We start from the raw sequence: 17,920 nt of genomic DNA, 5'->3' as shown, positions 1-17,920 counted from the left end.
ATAGGCCAAATGACAGCAACCTCCTTCTCAACAGCAAGCGTTTCATACCATCTTGTATCCTGCTAAAGCATGGAATGGCCTGCCACTACACATAAGAGCATCCTGCTCACTTCTTGAATTCCACAAGAAGCCAAAGACCTGGCTTATCGAGTAGTCCCACCGAGCCTTAGGTGTGCCTAGACTCACAGCTGCTCAGTTTCAGGATACCCTCTCGGGTGATAGTGTGCCTTACAAATCTGCATAACATAACATAACATAACATGACATCACATACTATATATACTACTTATCCATGATTTAAAGGCTACAAACATGGCCAGTCTGAGTGCATGCTTGTTTGCCTCTGGCTGCTGTGCCTTGTAGTTCCTTATTTGCTTCCAGTCCATCCTAAGCCAAGATTTAGGAATGTCGTTTTCTTGTGATCAAGGCGTTGTTTTTGCACATATTTTCTTGTGACTTAAGGCACATATTGTTCTAACCACACGCTAATCCAAAAGCAACATGATGGAGTCTGGACATCTCAAGCTGCCATATATTTTTGCTGTTTGTGTAAATTTGCTTAGATTTCACTTAATTCTGCAAATTATGCGCATTTCGTACACCCCTAATTATATCCTCTATTTATAATCAAATTGCACTGCAAATCCCATGTAAATTTGTTCAGAAATTCTAATAAGGGCGTGATAAAGCATGATAAAATGTGCTTCCTTATGCATCACAAAATTTCCACTATCATCAAGATTCGTAAGCGCGAATGCATAAACACCAATACCAAACGCTATTCTGAGGACAATGTGCCACCACTCATACCTTCTGTAGGACAAGTTACTTACCTTTCGTAATGCTTTATCTGGTAGAGATATGATCTAGTCACAGATTCATCCCAGGCGTCAGACTGGATCCAGAAGATTTTTCTTCAAGCAATACCTCTGCGCACCAGTAGGTGGTGTCGGTCAGCTCCGTGTGACATTGTCAGCATTGTCTGCTCCGTTGTGATATCCTCGTCACATATATAGGCACCAGCTTGGCGCCCGGATGTCAAATTACTTTCCATGGCGTTCCACACAAGAAGAGCGGAGCCATGAAGTGACTGACATTGGTTTGTTTCTGAACAACTAGGGGACTGAAAGGGATCAGCCCTGACCCTAGAAACCTGTACGCAGTGCCATGAGGATGGGTGGGTTGGTATGGAATCTACGGACGCGTCTCTCCCATCTGATACTGCTTGGGAGAGGATTGCCCGGGCCTCCTCCGGGACCTGTAGCAACACTTGCGCAACCGTTTCACAAAGGGAGTGGGAGTAACGGACCAATAGGCATGCGATGTTCACCAACCACAATGCAAGAATGGCGGAAGCAAAATAAATTCTTATTCCAACTCTCCACCTCTTGGACTCCCTGTTCGGGAGTGCGGAAGGGAACGCACAATGGTAGGTAGAGGCTTGGACCACCAAGCTCTCAGGAGTAGGGTGGTTGGTAAGGACGCATGCAGGGTGGTGGTGACAGGCAGTCCTGGACCAGGTACCCAGAAGGACATCTGTTAAAGCCTCATTGAAGCTCAGCAAGGGTTCCATGGAGGAGACACCAGCCTGCAGGACCTCTGTCAAGATATTGGTCTTGACTGCCGCAGAAGGAACCTTAGCTGCCCTTCGCACCACCATAGCGTTTGATTCTCCCTCCTCTGTGGCCACGGTAGAGGGAGAGAGCAGGCCAGAATCTGGAGAGGTATCCAGTCGCTGGCCTCACACAATTCCTCCTACCAATCCATGTCCTGATAAGGCTGGTTTTGTACTGGGTCCAACGACCCCTCCTGTCGGGAATGAGAATGGGGCTGGTGCCACTGGGGGTGCCGGATGCAACGGGAGTCTCCGAGTAGTGCTGCTGAAGGCCGTAGGTGGCATGACCGGTGTCGGGCTGGATTAATCGTCAGATCCTTGGGGAGTCATCAGTGCAGGGGCAGGAGCCTCTGGTACGGAACCTAATGGAGCCCCCTCTGAGCCTCCGGGGCCCGAAGGCGAGCCAATAGGGTCAAGTCACCCAAATATGAGGAATATAGCATCATAAAATTCTTTGAGCTGGGTGGGGGTCACCCCGGCTTTCAGGAAGTGTGGAGCCATACCAGGCGCAGGTTCAGAGGAATGAGGCCTAGAACCCAGAGATTCCTCCATCGCGTCGGCCAATGGATGGGGAGAACTTCTTTTGTTTTTTCTGCTTTTTACCTGACCAACTCAACGACTTTGAGTGGGAGGACAAAGACTAAGGATTCCCGGAGTGGTGCCCGGACCTTCCTCTCGACCAGGACTGTTGCTTCATTCAGAGTGTAATTGGTCAGAAAGGAACAACATACATGTTGTGATTGACTGATGCATGCCCTCAGCAGCCGCTAAACATTGCAAGGAAAGGTTGAAAAGCAATTATGAATAATCTCTAAAGTCACATCACTATGACGCGCAAGGTTTTGCAATATGTGTATTGTCAACTTCAAGGTAAAATGACATTTGCAATGAACATTTGAGTTTTGTGAACCAGTACTTCATCTTCGCACAGTCAGCCGATGCCCTTTACAAATGCCAGCCCTAAGTATTACTTTTGGTTTTACTAATTTTGGGAGGTGGGTATTTGAATATCTTATCAGTTGTTTATTACCGACGTATAAATTGTAAAGTTTACAATGCCCAGCCATTAGGGTCAAAGGTGGTGCACTGCCCCTTCCTGGCATGCCATTGTGAAAATAAAAATGTCCACAACCTCCCTGATTTTATTAAAATGGTGCCACACAAAGTATCTGAAATTACTAAATGATCAAAAATCTATCCGTCTTCTATGCCCTCAATGAGCTGCCTCATAAAAACAACCACAGTTTTGAAAGCTTTCAACAGCTACCCGTTAAAGAGGAAGTATTTTGGAAAGTCCCCGAAGAGCTTGAAAAGTGTGAATCATAAGAGGAGCAAAAAAAAGAGGTGTATGTGGGGGCTCAAGGATGCACTTGGGCTGCTCTACTTTGTACACATACACTTATGGACTGAAAACAATACATCTATAATCATTTCGGCAGATGCTTGAACAGGGTATAGGGTTGTTTTTACCCCGGACTATTTCAACAGTAATCAATTGAGAACAGTGTCTGAGAATAGTTTTTTTTTTGGTTGTTTATTTGCACTAAGCATTACTCTACTTCATCGTTTTGCTCATGCAATTTATTTACAGTTTACATGGTAGTGATTACAGATGGAATTCGCAATGTTAAGTATTTTATCGTGGTAAGAAAATAAGTTGAGGAACTGAAATAAAAGGGTTTCCTTTCTCTGAAATTTTGGTACTAAGTTAAATGTAGCTGAAATCATGAAAAAATATGAATGCTTGCAGGCTGGCTATGAATAGTGGGAACAGAGAATGTATGGTTCATCAAGCAAGTCAAAGGAGTATCCCCTTTTCACTTATTAGGAATTTATTGGGATATCACACACTATAATAAGGCAGACCGGATATCAGATATATTTGTGATGGAGTACCTGTCGTCCAAACTCTAAATCTGGCCCTAATTATGTACAACTAGATCCAAACGTCTTCACAGTTTTTATGGAATGAAATCTCAATCTATCCAATTTTTTCAAATTGAAATTAGGGCGTAGTTTAAACATTGGCACTAATGTTTCCTGAATATAACTAAATCTTGATTTAAATGTTTGTTTAAAAATTTGAACTGCATAAGAAAATATTCACCAATCAGTACTCTGACTAAATCATTTGTGTAGTCCCATAGAAATGTAAGGCTGCATTGTGCATCATACTCAATTATAAGCAGTGTGTTATGCGCAAGATGAGCCAAACTGGATATTGTTTATTAAATATAGATGAAAACTGCGCTTACTTTTGGATTTAACCAAGCATTTCCTTTTTAAAAAGCTTTCCCAGACATAACAGCTGCCTGAGTCTTGTAATATGAAAAAATCATCTTCGTCAAATATCTATTATTGGTTCCTGATGACTTTACCTTAATTTATTTATGAGTTACAATGATCTAACCTGTGGCAATAACAATTGAAATAAAATAACATGTATGTAAAGACTTAACATTTGTAAGCATTATTACAAAAATATCCACTGGATCATTTTTCAATATTACACTTATTTAGGTTTCACCAAAGGCTGACCATCATCATGTCATGTTAGTGATCCTTTTTTTGGATCTCCAAATTCTCTTCCAATTGGAACGACAGTATATATTTCTTCAGAGTTTTCTGCCTTTAAATAATCTCATGGTCAATCTTGTGTCCTCAATCTGGTCTTCTCTATTAAGTGTGCACTGAATAAATAGTCAGCGAATTGACACAACAGGAGTATTTCAATGCTTTCTACTGTTAACTAATCGATTCTGCAGACTCCTTTACCCTAGAAGATCGACAACATTTGGTACAGTAATGATGACGAACAGGCTATAGAAAAAACAAATGCAAGAAATGTAATAGAAGTACATCAGAGCAGGCCAGTGATGATGTGAAATTCATCACGTAAATTCGAAAGCAGTAACTTGAACAGATACGTCTTTGCGTATTTCCCCAAAGGCTAGAAGGTGTCATTAAGTATAATGTTTTCAACAATCTGGTTCCACACTCTGGGGACTATGAAGGAGAATGCATGGCTTAAGGTATTGCTTTTTTGTCTTCGGCATTTCTGGTAGGAAGCCATGACAAGAGTGTTAAAAAAGGACATGGCTGAAAAGATGTCCCACCCTATAATTAGATGTACTTATATGTACTTCAATCATGTGCAATATTAATTAAACAATTGATATCAGAACTGGGGGCATACTACAGAAAATCTGCACGACTGTCAATACCAGAGAAAAATCATGTTGCATTATTACCATTTTAGTCATTCTGAATAGTACAAATGAATGGTGTCTTATTCTATACTATAGAAAGACATTGGCAGCTGGGAAACAATGTGAGTCAATTATGGAATTCCTTGTGCGGCATATTTAAAAGATAGTTAAGTTAAAAGACTTGCTCATAAATTAACATACCCGAGTCAGAGACTTTGACAAACAAACCACAATGATCTAGCAACCATTTCTATTTTTAAAAAAATGGGCGTCTTGTTTTTGTATTGTTTTTGCTACTTGGGTAACGAAAGGAGGCAATACAGAGTGTGCCGGAAGCATGTTTCATATTTGAAAAGTGGAAAATAATATTCTCTCTACATCTTGTTTTGTATAATCAGCAAAACAAATGTGAAATTAGGTTGTGCCATGGTTTTCCCCAACATTTACTCAATTACATATTACATGGACATTGAAATTGACTTTGACTCTATATTCTTTGGGTCAATGTAAAGTTTGTGTAGAGATGTTTCTGTGTTCAATATGCTCCACACTTTTAACTTTAAGGGCTACTGTACTTGACAAGACACTAACTTACAAGTTTAATATGTTAAGAAAGTTAACTGGGTTGAGAGCTGGCGGACAGCTGTAAGCTCAACCTGCATGTGTTGGATGCAAAGCCTACCAGAGTCTACTCAGCCCTTCATATTTCTGCGGTTGATATAATGAGTACCATTTTTCTGGCAAAAAATAGCAATATTACTGTAGAATGTAGTCATCTGTCCCACTTAGTACGACCTTTGAGTTCTGGGGGGAGATTTACAAGCCCCTTGCGCCACTTTTGCTTTATTTTTAACATGGGAAAAGGGACGCAAAAGTGGCGCAAGGGGCTTGTAAATCTGCCCCTGGGTTTTTATGAAGAATGTAAAAAACTGACTGGAGTGTTTATGGCACAAACAATAAAAGGTAGACATTTGGATATGAAACATTGAACAGGAGCCTTTCTGCTTGCCTCTCCAATAAACATTTGCTTTTGTATCTTTTATAAAGAAAAAACAGTAGTACTTAGCAGAAATCAATCACTATGTTTCTGTATCATTCAAGTACTCAATGAGATCAGCTTACAAACACCCCGAGTAATTTTCGTTAGACTTACGCTCGCTCACATTTCTTGTTTTTAGCTATATTACCTTTCGGTGACACTTCATGCTAATCTCTGTTCAGTACATACCTTTAACGCAATCTTCTTGGAATGTTTCTGATGGCTAATGGTGTTGCAAGCTCACTTCCCTAAGACAATGCTGAACATATTACAGAAGAAACCACGAAATTAAAATTAAAATTAAATTTGAAAATTAAAGCGCAAACCATAGTACTTTTTAAAATCCTTGCTAAGTTGACCGACATCCATATTTCAGTTAGTATGGTGGCATGCTGGTTAATAGTCTGTGAGTGGTTGTTTCAGTTAGCTTTAACTTTTAATGGGAATAACCACACTTCCTTCCATGAATGCACTGGAAATTCCTGTGTTCCCCTCTGATACATTAATTCCATCCAACTATTTGTGGCCATAATGTAATGCTCTTCAGACAACAAAATATAATTTTCTGCACTTTTGGGGTACATTTCTCAGGCACCATAGTCTTTTTACTAAGCATAGGCTAGTTACTGAAAGAATATATCGAAGTTGCACTTGTATATTGATTCATGGTTACATTTCCATTTTTGTGTTGACTCACACTCTCTTGATAACTCTCTAAAAGATACCCACGCGTCTCTTCACCATCTATGGACTTTAGTGGAAGTGACATCACACACCTATTGGCCTTCTCTGACATCATACAGATTCCTTCTTGGCCCGCCTTTATCTGTCAAATTCCCCCTACTGGATAGAGTTGGTGAATGATTAGGAGTGGAAAAGTGAGCCTTGCTTACTTTCTGTTTCAGCCACTGCTTTCACAACTGCTGAAGCCAGTGCTAACAAGGGCAGTGCAAGTTGTACCCATACACAAGCTAGGGATAGACGTTTCTATCCCTGGGTACTTCTATTGGACGTCCTTTCATGTGACTTGTCCCTAGTTGGACCAGACAGGGTTCTACCTTTTCCTATTCGCTGGTGACGGCATCAGTCTATCTTTGATGTACAAAACGGGAAGCGTAGAAGAGTATATGAAGACTGGTCGTCTTCCAAGGTCGCAATCATAACCAATAAGCAATTGGACTCACAATCTTGTATCCTCAGGTTTTCAGATGTATCATTTACATTTTTACATCATTTCAATTCCTCTCATTCTCTACTGACTACGTATCATTAGTTTGTAAAAAAAGGACTTTTGCCACCAGAGTTTATGTGGCATGCTTCATCGTAGAATCACAATCCATGGGATGAACATGCGTATTAACGGCTCTACATGCATTGAGTGATGTTGCTGCCTAGTTCTCTGAAGAGGAGTGGAAGCTTTTATATCTCTGGCAGGAGCAAATGTACAGGATTAAGATGAAGGGGATCCAAGAGGCCGTCAACCCCCTGGGTGAAGTGTCTCCTTACATAATGTTTGAATAACTATTGGTTGCTGATCCCTACTCGAGAATCATAAAAAATGATTCTATGATGTGTAAGGTCAGTTGTACCAAGGTACCGGGTCGCTTTGAGAGAGTCTGTCAGAGAGAAAGTGACACTGGGTCTTACTCTCATTTTATTGACATAGGAAGGATGAGAGGTTGGCAAGCGCCTGGATATCCTATCGGATGATTAGCTGCGCTTTATAAATCCTGATTGATTGAAATCAGAGGTGATGATATCTCCAGATGTGAGGGAGCTCTTTTGATGTAAGGGACCTTATATGAACGGAGGTTAAAATTACCTTTTGATTTGAGTAGATTAGGCTACATCTTGCCCTATCTACTGTGGGTAAGACCACTTCTCCTTCAAGGTGAAGGATCCCAAATGATGTAGGGTGGCACAGGTCAGTAACCTGATGGGAATAATTATTTTTTTACGTTATACTTTCAGTAGATATCGTGGTTGTACCCCTGGAATGCACAGAATATTTACAGATAGTTTCTTCTTGACCCATTGCTATCCTTGTTGTTGGTATTTATATTGTTTAGGGACGATAGCAGTGTTAGGTCGGTAAATATTCCCTTAGACCCCTTTGTTACTTTTTCTTCTAAGATACTACACATGCCTGCAATACTGAATCAGCCTTCACAAAGTCATATCTAAATTCAAGATACTTGTGGACAGATCCAAGACGAAGGCCCTGATTCAGATCTTTGTGGACGAGTTACTGTGTCACAACGGTATACTCCATCTGCCAAAATATCAATCCCAAAGGACATCATTGGATTTATATTTGAGCGGACCAGATATCCATCACCGTTGTAATGGAGTAACCCATCTGCTGAGATCTAAGTCAGACCCTAAGTAATGTAATCTGGTGCTAATGTAAAGCGCTCTAATGCCCGTGGGCCACGTTTGCCTATATAAAAAACGCAACAACAAGAAATGAGGGTTTCTCGTGAAGCGCGTGCTCTACCCACTTCTTTGGAACGACCAGTTTATGACAACACTCATAACCTCTCTGATATCGCCCTCATAGGACACACCATCGCCATTCTCTATAGTAACCAATCATTTAAGCCAAAGAAGAGATTTGAGAACCAGTGAGTGATTTTTTATACTCCTCACACTTTCCTCAAACTACACCATTCCAGCTTGCAGCATCAGCTTTGCAGAAGCAATTTGCTAGCACATGGTAGAACCTCCCGTACCCCACCAACACTTATCATATCGGATGAACACACCCCAACTATAGAGGCAAGCCCAAGGCAATGCAACAAATGCAAAGTCAATAGAGCAAACTGGCATTCCTAGTGGCAGTAACATGCGATCCAAATAACGATAACAGTGTACAAGTTGTTTATAGCATTATAACAAACTACAAGATTCCATTTCTTTAATTTTCATACCACTATGTCCTACCTCTAAAACTCTGATGTTGTGTTAGCTCAAGCGACAACCATAGGACAACCTGGTACAATATCACAGTATCCTGAACAGAATCCAGTTTTTGTGTCCTGACACACCTTACTCTTCCAGCATCTTACCCTGTCTCTCCCAGAAGTTGTCTTATGTAAATATAAAAGATATAAATGTTGAATGAATTTACTACATGTTCACAATTGAGGCGTTTGAAGGTCTAATCTGAATTCTCTCTCTTAAATCTAAAGCATGTAAGGCCACAAATAATCAATGCCTCGGTCAGGGTTTAGAAGGAACTGAAAATCCTTTAATGTCTGGAGGAAATTCTAAACTTAGAGTAAAGCCCGCTGGCAGAATTTCCTTGCCCATAAGGATGGTATTGTGGAGGGATTTGGGTAGGCGGGGACTACTCTGCATTTAGAGTTCCTTTGAGAAACTGGAGAATTCTCAGTTCCTTTTAAATGAAGCAATTCATGGATATGAATCTACTAAATGCCAAGACAAACCCTCTTAAAATTAGGAAACTCATTCACATTTGCATCACATTATAGTAGTACCCTCACCAGGGCAGGATTCCTCTATAGCTGTCAACCAAGACAATCCAAGGTTTCTGCATAAATGTCATTCCCACAACCAATGAAAGAAGCAGAGACGATGGGACCAATCATGGTTGAGCTCAGATGAAGACAGAACTTGGATGAAGGGAAGCGAAAGTGAAAGTAACATTCACTTTGGTTTGTATGAAATCATCTTGCCAGAATGGAAAGTCATCACATCCTTCGTGAGCATGAGGACCTTTTCAGAATTGCAATAGAATCAATCATGGGAGCTCTGTAAATCGACTCTGGTTGTGGTTCTGTTGCTATGAAGGAGAAAAGCTTAGACCTCTGCCCCTTTGGCCGCGTGCGCAGGGTCTTTTTCTGTTTTAACCGCAATGCTGTAGTAGTAGGTCCTGATTCGGTTTTCAACATCCTCAAATCCCGGGCGATTTTCAACCCTACAAGAGATAAAAAATAAAGAGAGAAGGAAAAGTAAGGAAGCCATGTTCAAGCCTTTCACGAGAAAGCATTGGAAAAGAAAACGGAGGATAGGGAAGAATAAAACTATATGTGAAACTAAGACTTTGCTTGCTAATTTGGGCGATGTTGGGAAACATGATCGTTTAAAATGATTGGCAAAGTTTCCCAATTCACCTAAGACAAAGTTTTACCCAAACACCTCGTCCTGGGACCAGGATTTAGTTTGCAAGTTGAACGAAGCCTAAGGTTGGAGGGAATTGTTTTCATCACTTCTATGCGGGATAGTCCTTGGCCCAGATTAGCAGTGGTCAAGCACGATAGCCACCACCCAGCAGCCATTACCTGCTTGCATTGGATAATTTGTGAAAAAATATGTGCCAGGGCACTCGTCAGTAGGCAGTTTGGTTTGCACCAGCCCATTCCTCCTATTAGCGCTGCCTGTAACAGAACCAACTACTAACCCATGAAACCCTACAAGTGGGGAGAAGATGTGGTGTAATGGCCACAGCTGCCAAATTTGGAGTTGGGGAACCAGATTCCAGTCTGAGCATAGGCTCAACATCCTGTGATTCTGGGCAAATCCTTTAATCTCCCCCTACCTACCAAAAATGAATGTGTCCTTAACAGGTGCTCATGAAAATAGCGCCAATACCCAAAGGTCAGGTTTGCGCCATATGCGCCTGTGTTGATGAATATGTGCCACTGCCGAGCACTGGAAACCACCAGCTCAAATTAAGCACTGCCTCCTCCTCCATCTTACTTAGATTCCTCACCCATGAGGCCTCTATGAGGAATGTAAGAGAGAGAAGGACTTGGAATACTGCAATTACCAGTAATTAATCAAAGCATTCCATTCCACCCCTTACTGTCACTTTGCACTTCTAGCAAGTATGGCCATGTGACTTTCGGCAGCAGAGAACGGGATGTGCACAGCGCCAGTAGCCAGGAGAGCACAAACGGTGCAATGCAGTGCAATGACCACTCTTCCAGGAAGCAGAAAAGTTCTTGCTGTCCTTCAGAGTGCCCTGTTCACTCCTACCAGTTAAGTTTCGCACTTTACATGAATGGTTTGTTGTTATAGAAAATGTTAAAGGCCACCATAATTGGCGGCAGAAGAACGAGATTTGCAATAGGTCGGTTTAATGATATACACTTGCAACCTCACTTAGGGCCTGATTACGATCTTGGCGGATGGAATACTCCATCACACGTGTGATGGATATCCAGTCCGGCATATTAAAAGATCCATAGCTATACCTTAGTTCTTTTTCTCATCTTTCCTCTCTTTTTCTTTTCTTTTCTTTCTCTCTTCTTGTTTTTCTTTTCTTTTTTCTCTCTATTTCTTCCCTTTTTTATACCTTATCTTTAAAACTTTTATTCTAACTTTCACCTGTTTTAAAATGTACCCTTACCCTTCTTGTTCATCCCTTAACCATGAGATGATCTCCTTTCTCTTCTCATTATTATTTTTGAATCAGATTGCTTTTTACTATAATATTTATCGATATTATACTCCATATTATTCCATTGTTTCGTCTTATGCTCCATTGTAACTCTGGTACTTTTATTACTACATCAATAAAAATGATTTAACAAAAAAAAAAAAAGTTCCATAGGAGATAATCTAATTGTAATTTGGCGGGCGGTATTTCCGTCACGTTTGGATTGGAGTAACCCATCCACCGAGATCTCAATCAGGTCCTTAATTTTCAGAGAAGGTGAGCTGTTTGGTTAGAGTTTGAGGGCAAAAATGGTCAGTGAAAAAAATACATATTCAAATACTCTGTTCCTCACTTGGTGTACACATGTATAACCAAGCCATTTCATCAAATTATGGAAAAATACAAATATGTAGTGACACAAACATTTATGAATAAAAGCGAGCGAAAGCGAAGACAATGAACAGGGGCACAGTGCTGTATAGCATTTTAGAACCATAGTGTAATTTTCCCGATTCATGCCCTTATATAGGTATAAATCACCTTGTCCTTATATAGGTATAGAAATCATAACCATATTTAGACATAGCCCATGCAGTTCAAATACAGGCATGGATACTTCCACTAGTTCCGAAAAGCCACAACAATTTCTTGGAAAACTTCAGCAGTCAGGGACATCCCCTTGCTTGAATATTGATTTGTCCAAGAACTCATGGAGTTTTCAAATAACTGCGAGTCTTTGATGACGTTATTATGTCCAACTTTACTCAAAACTCGGCACCTTCAAGGTATAAATATGCCCACACTTGCCCCAGCAAACACACGGTGGTTTGGAGCAGTTCGACTATCTACTTGCCCGACGCAGCTCGCTACAGCAAGTGCCGAAGGAAGCCGACCCTCCAGCTGACGCACTGAGAGAGACGCTGTCTTTTCTCTTGCCGAGAAATCCAGCTCCAGTGTTTCCAAGCTCCCCTTGCGGCGTGTTGGGAAATCGAGTCTCGAGACAGAGATACCAGACCTCCTTCATTCTAAACCAAGGTACGGAGCTGATTAGACCCTAAGAGAAATCTTGGATAGATTCTTGGCAAAAGAATACTAAACCTATGCTACAACATACTTACTTCTTCCCTCGTACTAGACTTAGGTTAGGTACATTGGGGTAGGCGTATTTTAGAAGCACCAGTCGAGTACTTTTAGTATTTATTATTCATGTATGTGCTTTTACAGTTTTATTTTATAATACTCTTCTTGATGTACGAATTATACTTTGCAGCCAGTATTACGATTGTAGCAGTTAATTTCTTCTGCATGAGAAAGAAGACTGTTCAATAAATACTTTTATTGAAAACGCCCGTCTCACTATTTCTCTGCACCTCTGGTGAAACGAAGCATGCACGATTGACTGAGTAAAATATCTATCTATTGCTTCCACGACTCTGAAGATACGTTTTATCTTGGGGAAACAAAGTTGTCATGTTTATGCGATTGTCAGAAACTAACCCCTTCTTGTTTATTCAAGAAAGTTTCTAGTGACCTCTGAGCTAGCTGGCACTCACAATTAAGTTTAATATATTCGATAGAGACCTAGTCGACCTAAGTCGTACGTCAATTCTATAGGATATATTATTCCAATGCGCAGAGCCTATTGGGAATATAGGAACTACACTACAACAGATTACTAGCAAAGATTATTTACAATGAAAGGTGATTTACAGTGAGCTTTGTTCACTCAAGTGCACCAGTAGGTTCTGCGGTTAGCACAGGTGTTTCGCTTTACTCTGTGCACTATGACTAACTTTGAAACAGAACCAGGGAAGGGATGTCAGTCGATCAATCATTCAGTGATCTAAGAGAGATGTCAGGGCATATTGTGCAAGTGCATTGTAAGCCTGGGCAATGCTTTCTGCCTGGTCCTTGCACTCCTCGTGTACATCTGTTCCAGAGGACAGGCCACGGATGCTTGTCAGACACCGACAAGTGTACACAGTACGCATGGCTGCAAACTGTGAAGTTTGTGTTCCCTCATTTCCGTGGAGGTAGTGCCCCCTTAAATTAAGGGAGTACCTTTGCTTATAAACCTGTGACCTTGGGATACCCTTATAGAGTGCCACCCAGGAGATGGTGCATGGACAGCGTGCACCAAGGGTGCCACTTTTAGAGCATGCACTGAGTGTATTAGGGGTGTACAGGAAGCCTCACTTTAGAGTGTATTCCCAACCTGCCAGTCTCTATGGGGTACTAGTGCACTCCGTGGTTCAGCGCTCAGACGGGGAAAGGGAGCCTGTGCATGTTCCCCACCAGGCTGTCCATTAAGGCCTGGTGGGGAACATGCAAAGTGCGCATGAATGTTTGGCCGGGCCAAGACGGCCGCTCAAACATTCATGCACCTTTGAGTGTGCTCATCATTCCTCCCCTGGTCCCTGCTCTGGCCAGCCTCGCACCTAGAAATCTATACTACTATTATAAAGGAAGAACTTTGAGGCTTTGAGGCAGGTAAACTCGGGAACCACAGCGCCAATCCACACACCCGATACATCGTTGGAATCATCAGGGTGTGCAGATGGACATAGGCTATATAAATTTTAAAAATACGTTATATTTAAAAAATTTACATTTTAAAAAAAGTAGTCTCCTCGAAGTAGCGCCGGCTGCGACCTGCGTGCTGACGTCGTCCAGGAGCGCGAGGAGGAGCGGCGTCCAGGAACGCGAGGAGGAGTGGCGGACATGGCGCGGGGGAGGAGCACTGACGAGCGGCACACAGGCGGTGAGCAGCAGCAGACCGGCGGAGCGGCGAGGAGCACTGAACTGAGGAGCGGCGGCGGACATGGCGCGGGGGAGGAGCACTGACAAGCGGCACACAGGCGGTGAGCAGCAGCGGACCGGCGGAGTGGCGAGGAGCACCAAACTGAGGAGCGGCGGCTGAGGTAAGGCTCCGGGGGACAATGTCGGGGCAGGTGGGGGTCGGGGCACGCGGGGGACGGGGAGTTACAACAAAAAGGCTCCGGGGGACAATGTCGGGGCAGGCGGGGGTCGAGACAGGCGGGGGACCCTCTGGCATAATTGTGCTCAAGCTCCCGACTCCCGCCGGCCGCTCCATACTCTGTGAACTCCTACTCTTATCCCTGCAACCTCTGCTCATCCTCGCCTCCCTGCAAACAGAGCGCCAGAGCCCCACTTACCCAGAAAGCTCCCCAGTGCCTCAGGCGCTGCTGCTGGCCACCACTGCAACATTGGGCCTCTGGCATAATTGTGTGAGGTAAGCCTCCGGAGGACAATGTCAGGGCAGGCGGGGGTTGGGGCAGCCGGGGGACGGGGTGGACGGGGGCCCGGGCTGCTCGCCAATGTCGGGGCAGGCGGGGGTCGGGGAAGCCTGATTGCTCCCGGACAAGGTCGGGACGGGCTGCTAGTGGAAAAATAAAATGATAATAATGTTTTGCTATTATCATTTTATCTTTCCTCTGAACTGCGCTTAAAGCAGTGGGGCGACGCTCCTCCGCCTTAGGTGAGAAGCCTCACCTGGATATGGAGGGTGCTTGGGCCGACTCTGCCTGCCCAATATGGATACTGTACTTCGATGTGTAAGGCGATTGTTATATGTAAAATAAACAAAAAATATTTTCAAAAGAAAAAAAAGCAAATTAGAGGCATGTTTTTACATCTGTTACAGACTCTCGTGTATTTTACCCACCGAACAGCTCACCTTTGAAGAGCACAGTATAAAGTGTATCCCAGTGAAAGCCCACATCTTTACCACAGAGATTAGCACTCTGGGTTACCATAGCAACCCCTTGGCAGCTCTACAGTCTTTACATGTGTTGGCATGACAAGGATGCCCTATTTATCTGCTCAGCCCCCAGAGAGACGTGGAGCTGGAGGAAACCACATTTGGCATCTCCATCTGTATGTGCATGCCACACTCCTGCGGCAGGAAGTGCGCATGCCAGGCAGAAAAGCAATACTGTAGTAGAACAGGAGACGTGAGATCAAGCCCAAAACAGAAATATTTGCTTGTTAAGTAGAAAAATGTAAATGTGTAAAATGTTAAAGCACTTATAAAACACTAAAGTGCAATTGGTGAAAACATTAAACGGGAAGGGTTGGGCCAACTGTAAAGCCAATGACTCGGGAATCAAATGGATTGTGAATTATTTCTACACTATGATACTTTCTGCTTAGGATCTGCAGTACAGATTAGTGGCCTAATTTACTAACATTTTCTGACCTGTTTGCATCACAAAAGTGAAGCAAACCAGCTGGAAATGTTTATTTTTCCTTTATGCTCAAGTGGGAAACATGTTTCGTGCTGGAGAGTTGCCCAACAGTAACAGAAAGCAGGTTCTGCACTTTGCATTACTTTGCTTCAAGGGGGCGTTCCATTGGTGGTTGTTCTGCTCGATTTTCCCGGCCCTCTTTTGAGGAAAGGTGATTGAAGGTGACTTCAGTCTCTTATCATTCCAGTGCAAGGGTTAGAGTAGTGAATAGAGCCTATTTACAAGGCACTTTGATATAATTCTGTATTCTCCTCCTTAGATTAGGGCTTATACACATAGGCTAGGGGATAGATTCGTTAGAATTAGGGATAATCCGTCCTTCAGTTAGGGTATTATTATACTTTCCATGGAGTTATGCTGAATTCGGGCCTGGTAGGCCTCAAACGGGAGAGACTCCATCTTTCTTTCTGCTCCGGCAGCTTGGGATGCTTCTAGGTCAAGTGTAATGTTTTAGTTATGAGGTGTTGTTCGCTTGGAGAGAACCGGTTCAGGCCGGCCCTTGTCGAAGGATTGTATTTTTCTTCATGCCGAAGACACAACATCAGGCCGGCCGGCTGGGAACGTGTCCTTGGTACGGGGAGGTACAAGAATTTGGTGGGCGGCAGGTTACTGGCCGGAATTTTCCATGAAGAAACACGCTTCTATATTAGTGAAAGCCCGAGACAGTTGTGGAGTTAGTCCGTAGGCGGCATCTAGCCGTTAGCAGCAAAGCTATTACTTATTCCAGGGAAGACAGGCGCCATTCCAAAGGCGGAGAAGAATCGGGAAACAGATACTCTCTTAGTAGAACAGCTAGGGAAGAGAGAGTAGCCGATGAGAGGAAGGTTCCAGTGACTTGGAGAAGGGTGAAGGGAACAGCGCATAGCGGTGCAGCCGTGTACCCGTGATTGCGGAGGTGTGACTTCAAGACGAGCCAAGGCACAGACGAGAAGGGAACCTAGATGACTGCTGAGTGCAGACTTCATATTAACCCCTTCAGTGCTAATGACAAGGGTAACTCGTCATGGAGTTTCCATTGATTTCAATGGAAAGTCAATGGGAAGAGGGGGATGTACCTTAGCAGCCAAGTGGTTAATAAGGTGATGTCGACCCTTTCTTATTAGAGTGCACAACCTAATCTTTCACTTCTCTTTGCAGGTTATGTGTTGTAGTGTGGTGTTATATGATTGTTTATTGTAATGAGAAATAAAGTACCCCAGTTCTTAGTGAACCGACATGTGCTGCGTGTTCTTGTATGAGAGGGTAACCTATTCTTCTAGTCAGATGCTGCTATGTGAACAGATGCTAACCCTGATCAGGTAAGTGGTAACTGAATAAGGGAGAGAGGAGCCCCTTGAATTAGAGAATAAGTTGTACATTATCCAAATTGGCAACCGTTGTGTGATCGGTAATACTGTAGTTCTATACCCCTGATGAATAGTGAGACTGATCCCTTTATGTAATGGTAATCATAGGATAAACTGCCGCTGGGTGAAGAGGTCTGGGTTCATATGGGACCGCGAGGCCGCCGATTCTGATACTGCCGTCTGGGTAGAGAGGTCTGGGTTCGTATGGGACCGCGAGGCCGCCGATTCTGATACTGCCGTCTGGGTAGAGAGGTCTGGGTTCGTATGGGACCGCGAGGCCGCCGATTCTGATACTGCCGTCTGGGTAGAGATGTCTGGGTTCGTATGGGACCGCGAGGCCGCCGATTCTGATACTGCCGTCTGGGTAGAGAGGTCTGGGTTCGTATGGGACCGCGAGGCCGCCGACTCTGATACTGCCGTCTGGGTAGAGAGGTCTGGGTTCGTATGGGACCGCGAGGCCGCCGATTCTGATACTGCCGTCTGGGTAGAGAGGTCTGGGTTCGTATGGGACCGCGAGGCCGCCGATTCTGATACTGCCGTCTGGGTTCGTATGGGACCGCGAGGCCGCCGACTCTGATATTGCCGTCTGGGTAGAGAGGTCTGGGTTCGTATGGGACCGCGAGGCCGCCGATTCTGATACTGCCATCTGGGTAGAGAGGTCTGGGTTCGTATGGGACCGCGAGGCCGCCGATTCTGATACTGCCGTCTGGGTAGAGAGGTCTGGGTTCGTATGGGACCGCGAGGCCGCCGATTCTGATACTGCCGTCTGGGTAGAGAGGTCTGGGTTCGTATGGGACCGCGAGGCCGCCGATTCTGATACTGCCGTCTGGGTAGAGAGGTCTGGGTTCGTATGGGACCGCGAGGCCGCCGACTCTGATACTGCCGTCTGGGTAGAGAGGTCTGGGTTCGTATGGGACCGCGAGGCCGCCGATTCTGATACTGCCGTCTGGGTAGAGAGGTCTGGGTTCGTATGGGACCGCGAGGCCGCCGATTCTGATACTGCCGTCTGGGTAGAGAGGTCTGGGTTCGTATGGGACCG

General features: G+C 43.8%; 1 protein-coding gene across 1 annotated transcript in view; it reads right to left on the bottom strand.

Moving 5' to 3' along the window:
* Nucleotides 1-7,993: 7,993 nt before the first annotated feature.
* ZAP70 (zeta chain of T cell receptor associated protein kinase 70) overlaps nt 7,994-17,920 on the bottom strand; it is a 103,662-nt gene continuing 93,735 nt past the window's right edge. The window contains exon 14 of the mRNA XM_078670938.1: nt 7,994-9,803. Coding sequence (XP_078527064.1) covers nt 9,686-9,803 — 118 coding nt within the window. The 3' untranslated portion in view covers nt 7,994-9,685. The remainder of the gene's footprint in view (nt 9,804-17,920) is intronic.

Source organism: Lissotriton helveticus, chromosome 12 (genome assembly GCF_964261635.1).
Source record: "Lissotriton helveticus chromosome 12, aLisHel1.1, whole genome shotgun sequence".
Classification (NCBI taxonomy): domain Eukaryota; kingdom Metazoa; phylum Chordata; class Amphibia; order Caudata; family Salamandridae; genus Lissotriton; species Lissotriton helveticus.
Note: the sequence above shows the minus strand (reverse complement) of the source record. Positions and strands in the feature narration are given on the sequence as shown.